This window comes from Elephas maximus, chromosome 6, assembly GCF_024166365.1.
Source record: "Elephas maximus indicus isolate mEleMax1 chromosome 6, mEleMax1 primary haplotype, whole genome shotgun sequence".
Taxonomy (NCBI): Eukaryota; Metazoa; Chordata; class Mammalia; order Proboscidea; family Elephantidae; genus Elephas; species Elephas maximus.
The window spans coordinates 95,471,880-95,489,856 of record NC_064824.1 but is presented as its reverse complement, the minus strand read 5'-3'; the positions used below and the strand labels follow the sequence as shown (position 1 = coordinate 95,489,856).

General features: G+C 40.9%; 1 protein-coding gene across 4 annotated transcripts in view; it reads left to right on the top strand.

Moving 5' to 3' along the window:
• ANKRD44 (ankyrin repeat domain 44) overlaps positions 1–17,977 on the top strand; it is a 381,499-nt gene that overhangs the window by 210,973 nt on the left and 152,549 nt on the right. For all 4 annotated transcript variants that reach the window (XM_049888893.1, XM_049888894.1, XM_049888892.1 and 1 more), the window contains exon 4: positions 3,864–3,934. In XM_049888893.1, the coding sequence (XP_049744850.1) occupies positions 3,864–3,934 (71 nt within the window). The remainder of the gene's footprint in view (positions 1–3,863; positions 3,935–17,977) is intronic.

The window sequence follows — 17,977 nt, the reverse complement described above, 5'->3', positions numbered from 1 at the left end:
TTGGCTCCATGATTAGTCAGCCCCTGCTTCCACTTGACTTTCTCAGCCTCTGTCCCTGAGATACTTCCTTTGTACTTCCCTTCCTCAGCCTCACTTTCTAGGTTCTTTGATTCATCCTTCCACTCTTTTCTCTCCTGGGCTTTGTTCCTCATTGTCCAAAGGCTGAAATGTTTTTGCTGATCACTGCAGTCGAGTTGATTCTGACTCATGGCTACCCATGTACCATAGAATGAGATGGCGCCCAGTCCTGCACCATCTTCACGATTGTTGGTATGCTCGAGTCCGTTGTTGTGGCTACTGTGTACTTTGAGTACTATCCAACCTAGGTGGCTCATCTTCCAGCACTATATCAGACAATATTTTGTAGTGATCCATAGGGTTTTCATTTGCTTTTGGAAATAGATTGCCAGGCCTTTCTTCCTACCCTGTCTTAGTCTGGAAGCTCCCCTGAAACCTATGCACCATGGGTGACCCTGCTGGTATTTAAAATACTGGTGGCATAGCTTCTAGCATCATAGCAACGTGCAAGCCACCACAGTAAGACAAACTGACAGATGGGTGGTGGAGGCTGAAATAAGCTCCTTTTATTACATCTGCAAAGATATTGTACATTTTATCTCCTTTTGCCTGTTTGTAACTCTTTTATGAAACTTTCCATCTCTAACCAGAAGAAGCAAAACCCAGAACCTCTACAAAGGAAACTCATGCTGGGTATCGCAGTGGCTCAGAAGTAGACTAGTGAGCTTGTGATTGTGGAGAATTGTTGAGATGTCACTGAAGGAGAGCGTATGCTGCTTTCCCATGAATTTGTTCAGCCACGGCACTTCGGCTCCATGAAAGTGATGTGGCTCATAGGGACTTGAGCATGGGCACATTTCTGAGTGTGAGCTGGTTCGGACACGTGCTTGAGCCTCTCTGTCCTCCTCATAGTGTGAGGGAGCTATGAGCAATCCACATTGGTTTAATGTCTGTATTCAAAAGCTCCATGGAAGCTGGCTTCTTCCTACCAAAATATCTAGCTAGTCCCTCAGAAATATTTGGGATTCTGATTTGTTTGAAATCTAACTGGCATCTAGTATGAATTCATTGGAAGGTTGTTCACTTCTAAAAGTTTGCCAAGGGTTTTGTGGTATATATATATGTGTGTGTGTATATATATATGTATATAGATAGATAGTGGCAGTGTATATATGTGTGTGTGTGTGTATATATACACACACACATATATACACACTGCAGTGCAGTTGATTACTTTTGTGTGGCCTTTCTAGCCATGGTCTTGTAACTCCCACTCAGGTGATTGAGCAGGACTGTGTGATAGGGTAATTGTGGCCCACCAAGGGGGTTGGTCATTTGCCTTAAAATATAGCCAATTCCAGAGCAGAGAGGAGGATCCTACCATCACCAAGGAAGACCAACCAGGAGTGGAGATTGCGTCCTTTAGACCCAGAATCTCTGCACCGAGAAGCTACTGGAAGCAGGAAACCAAGAGAAAGAGAGCAAGCTATAATCCTGAAGATGGTGAGAAGCAGAGACCCAGCAGCAGGAGACAGCACAGTAGGCTTCCCAGCCCATGGAGAGACAAAGCTGAGTGCCTGTGGGGACAGACCTAGGGCCAGGGAGAGGCATGTCCACTGGCACAGTTGAGAAGAGGCTGTCCAGATGGAAGAACTGTATCCTGAGTGTTCCTGAGCCTGAAATGCAACTGTTACTTCCCTAATAAACCCCATAATTATGAGTATGGTCTGTGAATTCTGTGTGGCCATTGCAATGAATTATCCGACCCAAGAGAGAAGTAGAGAGTGCTGTGCAACGGATGGTTGATGTCAAAATTAATAAAGATGGCAGAGGGAGAAGGCTTGTCTGGCCTCCACTTCATGGAAGTCGGCTTTGTGCTGTTGATCTTGGTTATCCTTCCCCCTCGTGGAGTTAGAGGAGGCTTGTCTGTCCTCCATTTCATGGAAGTCAGCCTTGTGCTGTTGATCTTGGTTCTCCTTTCCCCTTGTGGGGTTGGAGAAGGTCAGTGACCTCCCCCATGCCGTTTTTACACATACATATACATTTAATGATCAAAAATAAAATTATATATCTGATTATATGTATATATATATATGGTTATATAAAAAAAAAAAGCCCAAACCCGCTGCCGTCGAGTCGATTCCAACTTATAGTGACCCTATAGGACAGAGTAGAACTGCCCCATAGAGTTTCCAAGGAGCGCCTGGTGGACTTGAACTGCCGATCTTTTACATATCTACATGGTTGTACGTATATACATATATGTGTGTGTGTATATATATATAAAAACATATATACCCAGTGCCTGGGTTACAACCATCTGACTTATGGACAACTCATACTTAAGAACAGACTGCCATAAAGCCTATTATATTAAAAATTTGAGTTAAATACAATAACGAATGCATGTACCACTTTGTGATGCTCATGACAACATTGCATGGTTTGATAGTGTTTCTTAAGTACTTTATGTGCATAGAAAGGTAAAATATATGCTATATACTAAGACAAACAATTGACACTAAATAAGAACTGTATGTACTTGTTCTGACTTAACTACAAATTTGACTTAAAGACAGGCTTGGGAATGGCTATTGTACATAACCTGGGAACTGCCTATACAGTGAAACCTGGGAGAACTGGAAATCGATGGTACTGCCTTGTTTTTCCGGGCGTAGCAAGTTTTCTGCCTTTGACAGGCGTAGCTTACCACGTTTCTATTGCTCTCTGTTAGTGGACAATATTTGAGTTTTCTTTCTCTGACAGGCTCCCACCTTACACACGTTCTGGTTTTTACAGGTTTTGATGCGTGCATGTATATGTATGTATATGCATGTATGCATATATATGTGTGTGTATATATGTATACAGCCATGTACCGCATAACATGCGTTTGGGTGACATCCAACCACATATATGTCTGTGGTCCCATAGGTTATAATGTTGTTGTTGTTAGGTCCCACTGAGTCAGTTCCAACTCATAGCGACCCTGTGTACTACAGAACAAAACACTGCCTGGTCCTGTACCATGCCTGCAGTTATTATGCTTGAGCCCATTGTTGCAGCCATTGTGTCAGTCCATCTCGTTGAAGGTCTTCCTTTTCTTCGCTGACCTTTTACTATACCAAGCATAGTGTCCTTCTCCAGGGACTGATCCCTCCTGATAACATAAGGTTATTACAAGGTTATAATAGAGTTCTGAAATCCCAATCAGACAATGGGACATAGAGACATAACACTTAAGAAACAGTTCCAAACGCTGCAGTGTTTTCATGAGCATCACAAAATAGTGTGTGCATTCGTTATCATGAACCATTGTACTTAATTCAAATGTTTACTATAATAGACTTCATGGCAGTCTGTTCTTAAGTATAACTTGTCTGCGAGTCGGATGTTCGTAACGAGGGGACTCCCTGTGTGTAATATGGTGTTCCCACACGTTCAAATCACATGATGTCCTCATGACACTATATATATATAAAATGTTCAGGAATATATACATATTTTCCTGAAAAATTCTTCATTTATCAGAACCTATATTCCTGTAGTCCTAGAGTACCTCTGGTTTCTTTAACGCTCCTGTGTCTCCTATCCAAATGAGGGACCCTGCATCTCACATATAGCCTTTACCCAAATCTGTGACATTCTCAGCTGTCGTCCTTGCTCCCTCTACTGTGCCGGGTGTCTCATCCCATTCAGTGGCTAGAAAGCCTATGGGTGACACACAGAAAATGAAAGGGTAGTAGTGTACCAGGCAAACGGGAGCAAGATACAGCATTTCACTTAATATCAGCATTGCTTTCCTTAAGTCTGAAATGCCTCTAACCTGTGCCATTTGGTTCCAGGAGCTCGTGTAAATGCCAAGGACAACATGTGGCTGACCCCACTGCACCGGGCTGTTGCCTCCAGAAGTGAAGTGAGTGATATCTTATTTAATCTGGTACCTCCTATCCCTAGAAAGAAAAGAATTATTTCTGCAGAATTAGGGATCCTTGCTGATAAGCAAAAGGCCCTTGTCTTAAATGCAGGAGAGTTACCAAAAATGAGCAGCTGTTAATTCGAACATCTCCTATGTGCCAGACATGGTACTGAACGTTCCTGGGATAGACCACATGATTCTTGACTTCAGTGAGTTCTCGGTCTGATCAGGGAGGCACATGGGTAAGCAGATCAGTACGCTATCATAATTAAGTTGAAGGAGGAAGCCACTACCTACTTGAGTAGAGGAAGTCTTCTGAGAAGAGATGTCAGTTGAGCTGGTCCTTGAAGGATGAGTAGGGACTCCCAGGCCTGGAGAAGTGAGGGCTGAGGCAAGGGGATGAACATGCTAGAGGACAAGACTATGGGAATAAATGAATGGGGGGCTCAATTGGACATAACTGTAACATGGGAGTGTAATGGAAGCTAGGTCTGATGGTAGAGGCTGGACCAAATCACAGAGGGCCTGGTGTCTTCTGAGCTGTGGGGGGAGTGGTCACAGCAGAGGAGTGATGAAGTTAGATCAGGGTTTTATAAAGACCACTGTGGTAGCAGCAAGGAAATGGGCTGGCAGGAAGGGATTCCAGGCAGAGGCACCCACTGCAAGGCCAAGGAGGCCTGAATAGGTAGAGATGGGAGGAACATGGAGAGGCATCAGTGATTTGAGAGAAAATTTGAGGTAAATTTGACAGGATTTGGTACCTTGTGAGGGTGAGGTGGAAAAGAAGATGGGTGAGTAGTGACACTGTTAACTTAGAAGGCACAGAGACAGAGGAGCAGGAGGCAGAAAGCCAGTTGGTTCTGTTTAAGCATGCTGAGTTTGGTACACATGTCACTAGAATGGAAGCTGCATGAGGGTGAGGATCTGTGTTTTGTTCCCTGATGTACCCCAAACCTGATACATTGCAGGTGTTCAATAAATAATTTGTCATTGAATGCTGGAAATTCAGGTGAAGATGGCTAGTAGACTATTATCTATACAGGTCTAGAGCTCAGGGGACAGGGCAGGTGAGTGCTAAAACCGTGATAAATGGGTCAGCTGGTTCAGGGAGAGTGAAAGGGATGAGAATATGGGTTGGGGGATGGCAGAAAACCCTAGTGAGTATCAGCTGTTATGGATTGAACTGTATCCCCTCAAAATGTGTCCTCAATTTGGCTAGGCTGTGATTTCCAGTGTTGTGCCTTTCCACCATTTTGCTATCTGATGTGATTTTCCTGTGTGTTGTAAATCCTATCTCTATGATGTCAATGAGGCAGAATTAGAGACAGGTATGTTAGTGAGGGAGGACTCAATCTATGAGATTAGGTTGTATCTTGAGTCAATCTCTTTTGAGACATGAAAGAAGCGAGCAGAGAGACAGGAGACCTCCTACCACCAAGAATGAAGAACCAGGAGGGGAGTGCATCCTTTGGACCCCCAGGTCCCTGCACTGAGAAGCTGCTAGACCAGGCAAGATTGATGACAAGGACCTTCCTCCAGAGTCGACAGAGAGAAAACGCCTTCCCCTGGAGCTGGCTGGTGCCCTGAATTCGGACTTCCAGCCTACTAGACTGTGAGAGAATAAACTTCTAGTTGTTAAAGCCGCCCACCCGTGGTATTTATGTTAGAGCAGCACTAGATAACTTAAGACATCAGCCTTGAAGCTTGGTCAGAGGGAAGGCCCACCATTTAGGCATACAAGAAGTTCTAACTTCGTAGACACTTGGCATTTGATGACTGGTCTTTGGTAGCTGATTTTAGTAAGCGAAGCTTCCTCTCCACTACTGAAGAAGGTGATGTTCTCCAGATACACCTCGGGGTAAGAGATGTTACTGAGAATGCATACATGGAAGTCGTAGGTGTCCACGACTATCGTCAGTGTCAGCGTTTCCTCTTTGGCAATTATCTGGAAATTTCAAAATATACTTGGTAGGTGACACTTAGCTTAGTGCCCATAATCTTCCGTGCTGTACTATGTGATTTGAGTGGGTTTTATTTTGTTTTGTTGAAGAAGTTGATTGTATCCTCTTTCAGAATAGCCCACTGGAATGAGGGAGGTAAATAATCCTAAATTTCCTGACTTAGACCCTGGGGAATCTAGAATCTTCCTCTCATCTCATCAGGGAAACAGGTTCAATGGGCTGCTTTGAGTTTGCGTGACCAGCTTTATGACCCAACATGGAGGGATATTTTGTGGTCTTTTAAGACCACTTGAGCTTTGGTAAATTTCTTTTAATTGTCTCTTGGGAAATACAGGCTTTTATTCCACTTTTAACAAAAACCTAGTCATTTTAGTTAAAGTTTTTTTTTTTTTTTTTACCAAGTACTTCCTATGTGCCAGCCATTGTGCTTGGTGATGGAACTGCAGAGAAAAATAAGACACCTTGTCCCTTCCCCTTATAAAGCTTGTAGTCTAGTTTGAAAGACACACAAAACCAGATAATTCCAGTACTCTGCGACCTTTCCCAAGTGATCTTCATCTTTATTAGCTCAACTAGTGGCAAAGACATCCTCAAAACATCTATTTCCCATCAATCATCAGCTCACCCTCATTATGTATCTTTATTGTATTTGAATTCAGTCAACTCATGACTGATCACCCTTCATAGCTGAGAAAGGCATTATTCCTTCTCCAAGTAACCAGCTCCCTCTGCAGTTTTGCTAGGGAAGAAAAAAAATCCCTTGTGGAAGTCTCTTGCCTGGAAGAAATTAAACCCAAACAAAGCCTGAATAGGTAGAGATAGGAGCATGTCTTCATACTAATATCTGTCACAGCAAGTGGAAAATTTTCTTATGAAAAGCAAAATTTCTCTAACCATTGTTAAAGCTGTCTGTGCTGTGGACGTTTTTAACTCCAAGTACATGGCTGTGCTATGGAAGTTCCTGTTTCAGATTTCCTTCATTTTTGATCTCAGTCCTATTGCCTTTATTCTAGGCTTCCCCTAAATAGTAGTTGGGGAAAGGCAAATAGACCTGACGGAAAAGAACAGAGAAGATTTGGACTGGTATTTGGTTAGCACTTTCCAAGGGGTTGGTATATGGCTTCAGAATGAAAGTTGGCACATCTATCTGTTGCTTAGATTGGCAAGCATCCATATTACTTGCATGAATATGTATTAAAAACTGTTTCTTCATGTAAAGGCTTATAAACTTCCTCAAAGCCCCTTTGCTTCTGAGGATTAGATGATTAATCACTCAGGGTTCAATCAGGGAAGCAGAGCCATGAGAGATATGGAATAAGAGATTTATTATAGGAGTTAGGCCTTACACAATTGTGCAAGCTGATAAAGAAGTCTATGTAAGACTGTTGCCTCGGTTTTTATGGTGGCCCTGATATCACCAAACGTCAGCAAGGCCATCAGTTGAAAAGCAAAGCTGGATATGAAACAGGAAGAACAAGGGCAAGTTGCCCTTCCTGCCTCCAACATGGAGGACATGGATAACTTGCAGAAGGAGCTGGCACTGTTCATGTTGGGGCTGCACGCACACCTAACCCAGGAACAGAAAAAATTGGAGGAAGAGTAGCAGGGTCTGAAGAAGCAACAACCTGCGAGCTGCCCTGTGCCAACAGGAGATCCAGCTGATCAGTGACATCACATATAAGCTACAACAGTACCCTACACACAGACCAGGCTGTGACTTCATTTATGCTTTCTAAAACTCATGCAGATTTCTATGGCCAACCCTAACAGAGCTTTACAAGGAAGAGAGTTCTGGGAAATGCATTTCAGCTTGGCTAATACAAGGCTGTATTGAAAGTGTTATTCTTTTTTAATTAAAAAGGTCTTCTGTACTATAAACTCCTTGAAATGAATGCCATGTCTGTTACTTACCATTATATTTATAAAATCTAGCCTGGTACTTGGCACATAGAATATGCTCAGTAAAGAACTGTTTGTTTGTTTTAAAGACTGAATTTTCAACTATGATAACATGATTCTCTGTGGATGCCTTCACACATGGAACTAGTATACACCACATTAGAATGCTAGTCTTCCATGCATGTGAAGTAGACTGACTCGAAGTTTATTTATGGGAGTGTGTGCACTAGAAACCAGTTAAGCCATTGGAACCTGCAAAATCAGAACCCCTTTCAAAATTGCATATAATATGACTATCACTATAAGTCAAAATTTCTGAGCCTTCTCTCCATTCAGGCAAAATTTATGGTCAGACTTTTATGCCTGGAAAAATAACATTCATTGCTAAATTCATTTCCCCAGCCTCTTATAGCAACAGAAGTATCAGAGTCATAACATTGATTAAACATCACCCATGTCTAACATGATAAAAAGTACTCAATAAACAAGAAAGTAAATCAAGACATGGTTACACTCCTTGAAAATCTCCCAACACAAGTTGTTTTCTAGAGATAAATTTTGAAGACTTATTTGGTAGCTGATAAGGCTGTGTTGTATAGTCCTAGGTAATTCCACGTTCTCCTCCCATCCTTCTCTCTCGCCAGGTCTCTGGGGCACATTTAGGATTCTCAGGGAGGAAAGAGCTTGGAGCCAAAACAGTATTGTCTTCCTGTCTACTCCCTAGGAGTCCCTGGGTGGTGCAAACAATTAAACACACTCAGCTACTAACCGACAGGTTAGAGGTTTGAGTCCACCCAGAGATGCCTCAGAAGAAAGCCCTGGTGACCTATTTCTATAAAATCAGCCATTAAAAGCTCTATGGAGCACAGCCCTGCTCTGACACTCATGAGGTCACCATGAATTGGAATCGACTGGAAGGCGACTGGTTGTCTACTCCCTAGGGGTTCACTGGCCTCACCCTCCTCTTTCTCAGGCTACTCCCAAGGCTTTGAATAAATGTTAGGGAAACATATTTTGCAATGTTAGATAAATAGATGAGCAAAATTTGGAGCTGCCAGGGAGAATCGTGCGAAGTGTTGTTATGGAATGTTTCGTATTATTTTCCCTGTTTAGCTTATTCTTGTTCCTCTTTATCCCCCCCTCTCTTGGAAAAGAACACTGTAGGGGAAGGGAATATATACCTGGTGAGTTTAGTGTATGTTTACTGAGCCCACTTCCTGCAAGGCACTGTTAAATATGCCATGGAGGCCTTGAGGGTGTATAAAGTATGGCCTTGGAGGACACAGTACTCATGACTCTTAGGGCAGGCGGCTGGGCATACTGCCCACTGCATACAAATGCCCCTGACCTTTCATAGGCCTTTTTTCTTCCATAATGAGCTGAGAATATTACCAAAAAAAGAAATTGCTGAACTGTTTGCTTCCCTGTTCTAGAGACTATCTTTTTTCATTAGAAAAGTTAAAAACCGTTGTGTCCTGTTTTTGCAATGTGGAATTAAGGATGCTGTGCCCATGTAACTGTTGTCATTGTGAGCATATATTGAACACTTATTGTGTGCTAGGCAGAATGCTAAATACTTTCTGTGTGTATCCCATTTTAAACTCTGAGCTTCCCTTTGAGATAGCTACTACTATTAATTTAGGAAACATAATCTCAGAGGAGTTAAGTAATGATCCTAAGAAGGAACAGCTAGCACTGAGTGAAGGAGAGTATGACTATGACTAGCCACCGTGATATACTGCTCCACTGAAATCTCGTAGCACTCCTATGTAGATGCCGTTCCAACCAATGAAATGGGTCTGTTTTTGGCTTCTGCGCAGGCAGGAGTCACAATGGGTGTAAGATGTCTCAGAGCAAAGCAGGAAAAGCACTTTACAGCTTAAATTTTAAAAATGTATATTTTCCTCTAAAAAACATTGTCATTATTGTGGGCTAAATGCTAGTAGACAAGAAAATAGGAAAATTATATGAAGGCTAGGATATTATTGCTTTATTTAAATTATTTTTGTGATTATAAAAAAACTTTATATATAAATCATATCTGGAATGGGAAGAAAGAAGACATTTTAAAATCTGCATTTTATAGATTTAATGTGCATTAAAATCACCTGGGGTGCTTGTTAAAAGTACCTGTTCTAGGACCTCACTCCCAGAGATTCTGATGAAGCCTATACTCTGGCCCAGGAATCTGCATTTTAAAACAAGAGGATCCTGATGCATGTGGTTTACATACCACACTTTGAGAGCTGAGATTAGAGATTGAGAGTGCTTCAGTGTCTGCCTTTCATGATGTTTAAAGCCAGCACTTCTTGAATAGTTGCATTAGAATTCTTTCATGTCCCAAAGTCTCCAAAGGACCCCTTTTTGTACTACCAGCTCTTAGAAGAATTGTACTGTAATCGTCATTATAGTAAAGGCTGTGTTTAGTCTGATGATGGGGGCTTTTAGAGGAACAATCCTATTAACTGAACAAATTGGTTGGGCACTAATTTGCACAATTCTTACAGAATATGAGATTGCTGTGATCAATACAGGATAAAAACCCCAAATGATTACAGTAATGAAGTAAATGGCTTTAGGATTTGAATGCAGCCTCAGGGATGTCAACCTGCAGTAAATGCCCTGTTAATACTTGCAGATTATTGCATACAGAGTTTGCTGATGATTGTAAAATATATTTATTCTGTTGAAATTGGTTGACTATACACTATGTGGAAACCCTGGTGGCATAATGGTTTAAGTGCTACTGCTGCTAACCGAAAGGTCAGCAGTTCGAATCCACCAGGTGCTCCTTGGAAACCCTATGGGGTAGTTCTCCTCTGTCCTACAGGGTCACTATGAGTCAGAATTGACTCAATGGCAATGGTTTTTTGGGGGGGTTTATACGCTATATGCAAGCTACCTACCAGATGTTGTGGAGAGGACAAAGTTGAATAAGACTCAGACCCTGGTTTCACAAAATATATGATCTGTGAAATTTGACATTGCTTATGCCTGCAAGGACTATGTATAGCCATAAACAAATATTTTTACATGAGTAGTTTATGGCCACTAAAATTCAATACACATTTTAGAGTTAAAAAACAAACAAAAAAAACAAATACTGAGGACAATAGTTTTTTAAAAAGATGTATGCTTCCTCTTCTTTCTCATCTTTTCTTTGTGCCATGTTATATGCTTTTCCTTCTCATTACAAGGGTGGGGTGGCCTTTTATAAAAAGGAAAAGTCATAAAAAGTGGAAATAAAGTGACTGCAAATGCCATCTCCAATTCCCTCCCCATGTGACATCCCATGACAGTTTCTCTCCACTGTCTATTATTTTTGCATTTTATATCTGCATTTTGTATAATCCAACAAGGCCCACAGTCCTAAGACTAAATGTTAACTGGGCTGATGTCTCCATTGAGGAGAAATGCTGTGATCCTTACTTGCGTTTGTTCATCAATAAAGAAACAAATGCTTTGAAGCAGTGCTATTCAGAGCATGGTCTGCGTACTGGTGTGGGCTGTAAACTGTTGTCTTGCCTGTCTGTGATAAGAGTAAGCATTTAGGAGCTTTTGTAGCAATTTGGTAGAGTAATTTCATATCTGCTAATTTAATAGCAAAAAAAAAAAAGCCTAATAATTTGTGTCTTTGTATTTTTTCTTTTCATTATTCTGGTAATTTTTATTGTATTTTACAGAAGTATTGGCCTGCAGTAGATTTGAAATAAAAATAATTAAAAAAAAAAAAAAACTGGTCCTAGTTTGAGAAACACTACTTTTAGTTATCCTTTCTTGATTCAGAAAGTGTTCAGCTTCTCTTCCCCATGTTAGTTTCTTTTGACTTTTAAAATTTCTGTCAGAGTATATTGACAGTAGTTTTTAACCAGAATGTGATACAGGTGAAGAGAGATTTCTTTTAGTTAGAAAAAAAAAAAAAAAATCAATTCTGTAAGTACCCATGAATTCGTTCCCATTAAAATCAGGCTATGAGGCAGAGCCAACATGGTGCTGTAGACAGAAGTACCACACCATCCCTCCACAGCCAGGGGTATATGCTTTCCCACCCCCTACCCTTTTTCCCTCTGCACAGCCTCTACTGCTTTCTAGTGGGTGGCAGTCCCTTAGCTGAGAAGACACTGGCTCCTTGCCACTTGGATTCGACCTGCGCCCAGCAGCTGACTCCCTCAGTGCCATTTTTTTTGTTGTTGCTTTTTTGGCTGCTTTAGGTTTCTCCTCTGTCACCTCCTTCTTTTCTTTCTCCCAAACACCTTGTGCCATCTCTGCTCCTTCTTCACAGGCTGTGCAGTGCTGCTTGACTGGGGAGCCACTTCCCCAGTCTGTGCCTCCAAGCTGTGGGCTCCCTTGGGGCTTTTTTTTTTTCTTCTTCTTCTTAGTTTCTTGTCTCTTTCTACCTTCCTTCCTTTCCCTTCTCCTGAACACCTGGCACCATGTGCCATCTCCACTCCTTTTTGTCAGGCTGTGCCATGCCACTCAGCTGAGGAGCCACTTCACCAGCCTGTACTGCATGCTGGCAGGCTCCTTTGGGGCATTTTTTTCTTTCTTCTCAGTTTCTTGTATCTCTCTACTTTCCTTTCCTTTTTCCCAACCGCCTGGCTGAGTATGCCTTTCTCTTTTTTTTTTTTTTTTTTCAATTTCTTATATCTCTGTCCCTTCTTTCCTTTCCTTTCTCCTGCCCAACTAGCTGTGTGTGCCATCTCTGCCCCTTCTTGACGGGCTGTGCCGCACAGGTCCATACACTGCAATGGCAGTCTCCCTAAACATCTTTTTTTCTTTTTGGCTTCTGTTTCTTTTTTCTTTCTCTTCTTTCCCATACCCACCTAACTCCACACATCACATCCTCCCCTTCCCCTCCTGCCTATCTGCACTGCATGCTGAGCACTGCATCCCTGAGTGGCACAGATATGCACCACCAGAGCCCATCCTGCACTGCCCCTGGGCCCCGCCCTGTTGGCCCCAGCATGTGCCACAAATGACCCATTCCCACCCTTCCCCCTCTGCTAGACCTGCCCTGTGGCACCATAGCTGAGTGACCAGCCCTGCACCCCTGGGCAAGGTGGTGAGAAGTATCATGCCCACAGATGACCAAACAACAAAGAATGCCCAGCCTGCCTGCCCAGACATAATGAAGTAAAACAAAAAAGCATAATGAAACAACCAAATCTACAATCAATAAAGAAAATAATTACTGAATGTCCCAAAGACAGCAGACAATATCAAAACATACAAAAATAACAGGACAGCATGGCTCCAGCAAGTGTCCAAAATAAAACACCAGATGACCTTTCAGTAGAAGAAAAGGCACTGGAACTCCCTGATAGGGAATTCACAACTCTAATATTCAGGGCTCTCCAAGTAATGAAGGAAAACACAGACAAAAATAAGGAAAATAATAAATGAAATCGTGGAAAAGACAGATAAAACAATGGAAGAATTCAGGAAAGTAATACAGGAACATAATGCCAAAATAAACAAATGACTGGAAATCATACAAAAACAGCAGTTAGAACTTCAAAAGATAAGCAACAAGATTTCAGAAATGGACAGTGTCATAAAAGGTTTGAGGAGCAAGTTTGAAATAACGGAAGAAAGAATCAGTGAAATTGAAGACAAATCCTTGGATACCACTTCAAGGTTAAATCAGAGAAAAATGAAGAAACCCTGAGAACAATGTGGGATACAATCAAAAGCAAAAATCTGTGAGTGATCGGAGTTCTAGAACAGGAGGAGAAAACAGAAAACACAGGATCACTGAAGAATTGCTGACAGAAGACTTCCCTAATATTATGAAAGATGAAAAGCTGACCATCCAAGAAGCTTCATGAACGCTGTATAGGATAGACCCCAAAAGAAAATCACCAAGACATATCATAGTCATACCCTCTAAAACCAAAGACAAAGAATCCTGAGAACAGCTCGAAAAAATGAAGTCACGTGCAGAGGGGAAACAGTAAAACTAAGCTCTAATTACTCATCAGAAACCATACAGGCAAGAAGGCAATAGGATGACATATATAAAACCTTCAAAGAAAAAAATTGCCAACCAAGAATAATATATCCTACAAAAGTCTCACTCAAATATGATGGCAAAATTAGGACATTTCCAGATAAACAGAAATTAAGGAAATAGGTAAAAATCAAACCAAGCATACAAGAATTATTAAAGCGAGTCCTTCAGTTAGAGAGCCAACAACGTCAGACAACAGACCCAACTGAAATAAAAAAGCTCATAACAGAGTACTCCGAAAAACTATACTCCAACAAATTTGAAAACATAGAGGAAATGGACGAATTTCTAGAAACACACTACCTACCCAAACTAACACAAACTGAAGTTGAAAATCTGAACAGACCCAAAACAAGAGATTGAAAAGATAATTAAAAAAAATTCCCAACAACAACAAAAAAGCCCTAGCCCAGAAGGCTTCACTGGACAATTCTATCAAACATTTAGAGAAGGACTTACTCCAGTACTACTCAAACTATCTCAGAACATAGAAAATGAAGGGATACTTATGAATTCATTCTAGGAACCCAGCATAACCCTGATACCAAAATCAGTCAAAGACACCACAAAAAAGAAAATTACAGACCAATATCTCTCATGAAAATAGATGCAAAAATTCTCAACAATATTCTGGCCAATAGAATTCAGCATCACATCAAAAAAAAAGAAAAAATACGCCCCAACCAAGTGGGATTCATACCAGGTATGCAAAGATGGTTGAACATCAGAAAATCAATCAACATAACCCACATGAAAGAAAAGAAATGAATCACAGGATTATCTCAATCAATACAGAATAGGCATTCGACAAAGTCCAACACCTGTTCCTGATAAAAACTCTCAATAAAATAGGTATAGAAGGGAAATTCCTCATTATAATAAAGGGCATCTATACAAAACCAACAGCCAACATCATTCTTAATGGAGAGAGGCTGAAACTTTCCCCTTGAGAACAGGAACAAGACAAGGATGCCCTTTATCACCACTCCTATTTCGCATTGTCCTGAAAGTTCTAGCTAGAGCAATAAGGCAAGAAAAAAGAAATAAAGGGCATCCAAATTGGTAACAAAGAAGTAGAACTGTCCCTATTTGCAGATGATATGATCTATGGAAACCCAGGTTGTGTAGTGGTTAAGAGTTCAGTTGCTAACCAAAAGGTTGGCCGTTCGAATCCACTAGGCCCTCCCTGGAAATCCTATGGGGCAGTTCTGCTCTGTCTTATAGGGTCACTATGAGTCGGAATCTACTCAACAGGAATGGGTTTTGATGATACTATACATAGGAAACCCAAAAGACTCCATGAGAAAACTACTGAAGCTGATAGAAACATTCAGCAGAGTACCAGGATACAGGATAAACATACAAAAATCAGTTGAATTCCTATATACCAATGAAGAGAACTATGAAAAGAAAATCAGGAAAACAATACCATTTATAATAGCCCCTAAAAAAATAAAATGCTTAGGAATAAATCTAACCAGGGATGTAAAAGACCCATGCAAATAAAACTGCAAAACATGACTGCAGGAAACCAAAAGAAAAAAAAAAAATGGGAAAACATACCATGCTCATGGATAGGCAGATTTAACAGTGTGAAAATGTCAGTTTTACCCAGAGCAATCTACAAATGCAATGCAGTCCTGATCCAAATATCAATAGCATTCTTTAAAGAGATGGAAAAAACTAATCATTAACTTTATATGGAAAGGGAAGAAGCCCCAAATAAGTAAAGCGCTATTGGAGAAAAATAAAGTAGGAGGCCTTGCATTACCTGACCTCAGCACCTACTATACACCTATGGTGGTCAAAACGGCCTGGTACTGGGAGAATGACAGACACATTTACCAGTGGAACAAAACTGAGAACCCAGATGTAAATCCATCCACCCATGGTCACCTGATCGTCCACAAAAGCACAAAGTTCATCAGATGGGGAAAAGACAATCTTTTTAACAAATGGCGCTGGCAAAACTGGCTGCCCATCTGCAAAATACTAAAACAGGATCCATACCTCACACCATACCTCACACCAAAAACTAATTCAAAATGGATCAAAGACCTAATTATAAAACCAAAAACTTTAAAGATCATAGAAGAAAAAATAGGGTCAAAGCTAGAGGCCCTAATACATGGCGTTAACAGGATACAAATCCTAACCAACTACGCAAACTACAGAAGATAAACTAAATAACTGGAATCTTCAAAAAAATTAACACTCATGCTCATCAAAAGACTTCACCAAAAGAGTAAAAAGAGAACCTACAGACTGGGAAAAAAACAAATTTGGCTATGACTAACCCAACAAAGTTCTAATCTCTAAAATCTTCAGGAAAATTCAACACCTCTACAACAAGATATCCTTTGCCTGTTTTTTAATCCAATTAAAAAATGGGCAAAAGATATGAACAGACACTTCATCAAAGGCATTCATGCGGCTCATAGGCACATGAGGAAATTCTCATGATCACTAGCCATTAGAGAAATGCAAATCAAAACCACAATGAGATACTGTCTCACCCCAGCATTACTGGCACAAATAAAAAGAAACGGAAAATAACAAATGTTGGAGAGGCTGCAGGAAAATCGAAACTCTTATGCACTGCTGGTGGGATTGCAAAATGGTACAACCATTTTGGAAAACGATATGGCACTTCCTTAAAAAGTTAGACATAGAAATACCATATGATCCAGGAATCCCACTCCTGGGAATATGTTCTAGAGAAATAAGACCCATCACACAAATAGACATATGCACATCCACGTTTATTGCAGCATTGTCCACAATAGCAAAAAGATGGAAACAACCTACAATGGAAACAATCAACAGCGGAATGGATAAACAAACTGTGATACATGCGTACAGTGAAATACTGTGCAATGATAAAGCACAATGATGAATCTGTGAAGCATCTTACAACATGGATGAATCTAGAGGGCATTATGCTGAGTGAAAAGACAAATACTGTATGATACCACTACCATAAAAACTCATGAAAAGGTTTATGTACAAAAAGAAACAATCTTTGATGATTACAAGGGAGGAGAGGGGTGGGGAAAAACACTAAACAATAGATAAGTGGTAACTGTAGTGAAGGGTAAGACAGTACACAATACTGGGAAGCCAGCACAACTTGTCCAAGACAAGGTCATGGAAACTCTATAGACACATCCAAATTCCCTGAGGGACCAAATTACTACACTGAGGGCTGTGGAGACCATGGTTCCAGGGAACATCTAGCTCAATTGGCATAACATAGTTTATAAAGAAAATGTTCTGCATCCTACTTTGGCGAGTAGTGTGTGGGGTCTTACAAGCTTGTGAGTGGCCATCTAAGATACTCCACTGGTCTCACCCCATCTGGAGCAAGTGAGAATGAAGAAAACCAAAGACACAAGGGAAAGTTTAGTCCAAACGTCTAACGGACCACAAGTACCACAACCTCCACCAGACTGAGCCCAGCACAATTAGATGGTGCCCGGCTACCACCGCCTACTGTTCTGACAGGAATCACAATAGAGGGTCCTGGACAGAGCTGGAGAAAAATGTAGAACAAAATTCTAACTCATACACATAAAAAAAGACCAGACTTAATGGAGAAGCCCCAAGAGTATGGCCCGTAGACATCTTTTTAGCTGAGTAATGAAGTCATTCTTGAGGTTCACTCTTCAGCCAAAGATTAGACAGGCTCGTAAAACAAAATGAGACTAAATGGGCACACCAGCTCAGGGGCAAGGATGAGAAGGCAGGAGGGGACAAGAAAGCTGGTAATGGGGAACCCAAGGTCAAGAAGGGAATTGTGTTGACATGTCGTGGGGTTGGCAACCAGTGTCACAAAATGTGGTATGTGTGTTGTTTAATGAGAAACTAGTTTGCTCTACACCTTCATCTAAAGTACAATTAAAAAAAAAATTAATCCCAAATCTCAGTCTTATAAAAATTGGACTTTGTGTGTATATTTTCACCAAAAATACAATATAAATGTTTTTTTAAATTTGGAAGAAAAAAAAAGTTAAAAAGCTTCCAAGATGAAAATTATATATATGGAGCCCTGGTGGTACAGTGGTTAAGAACTAGGCTGCTAACCAAAAGCTTGGCAGTTTGAATCTACCAGCCACTTGTTGGAAACACTATAGGGCAGCTCTACTCTGTCTTAGTGGGTTGCTATGAGTT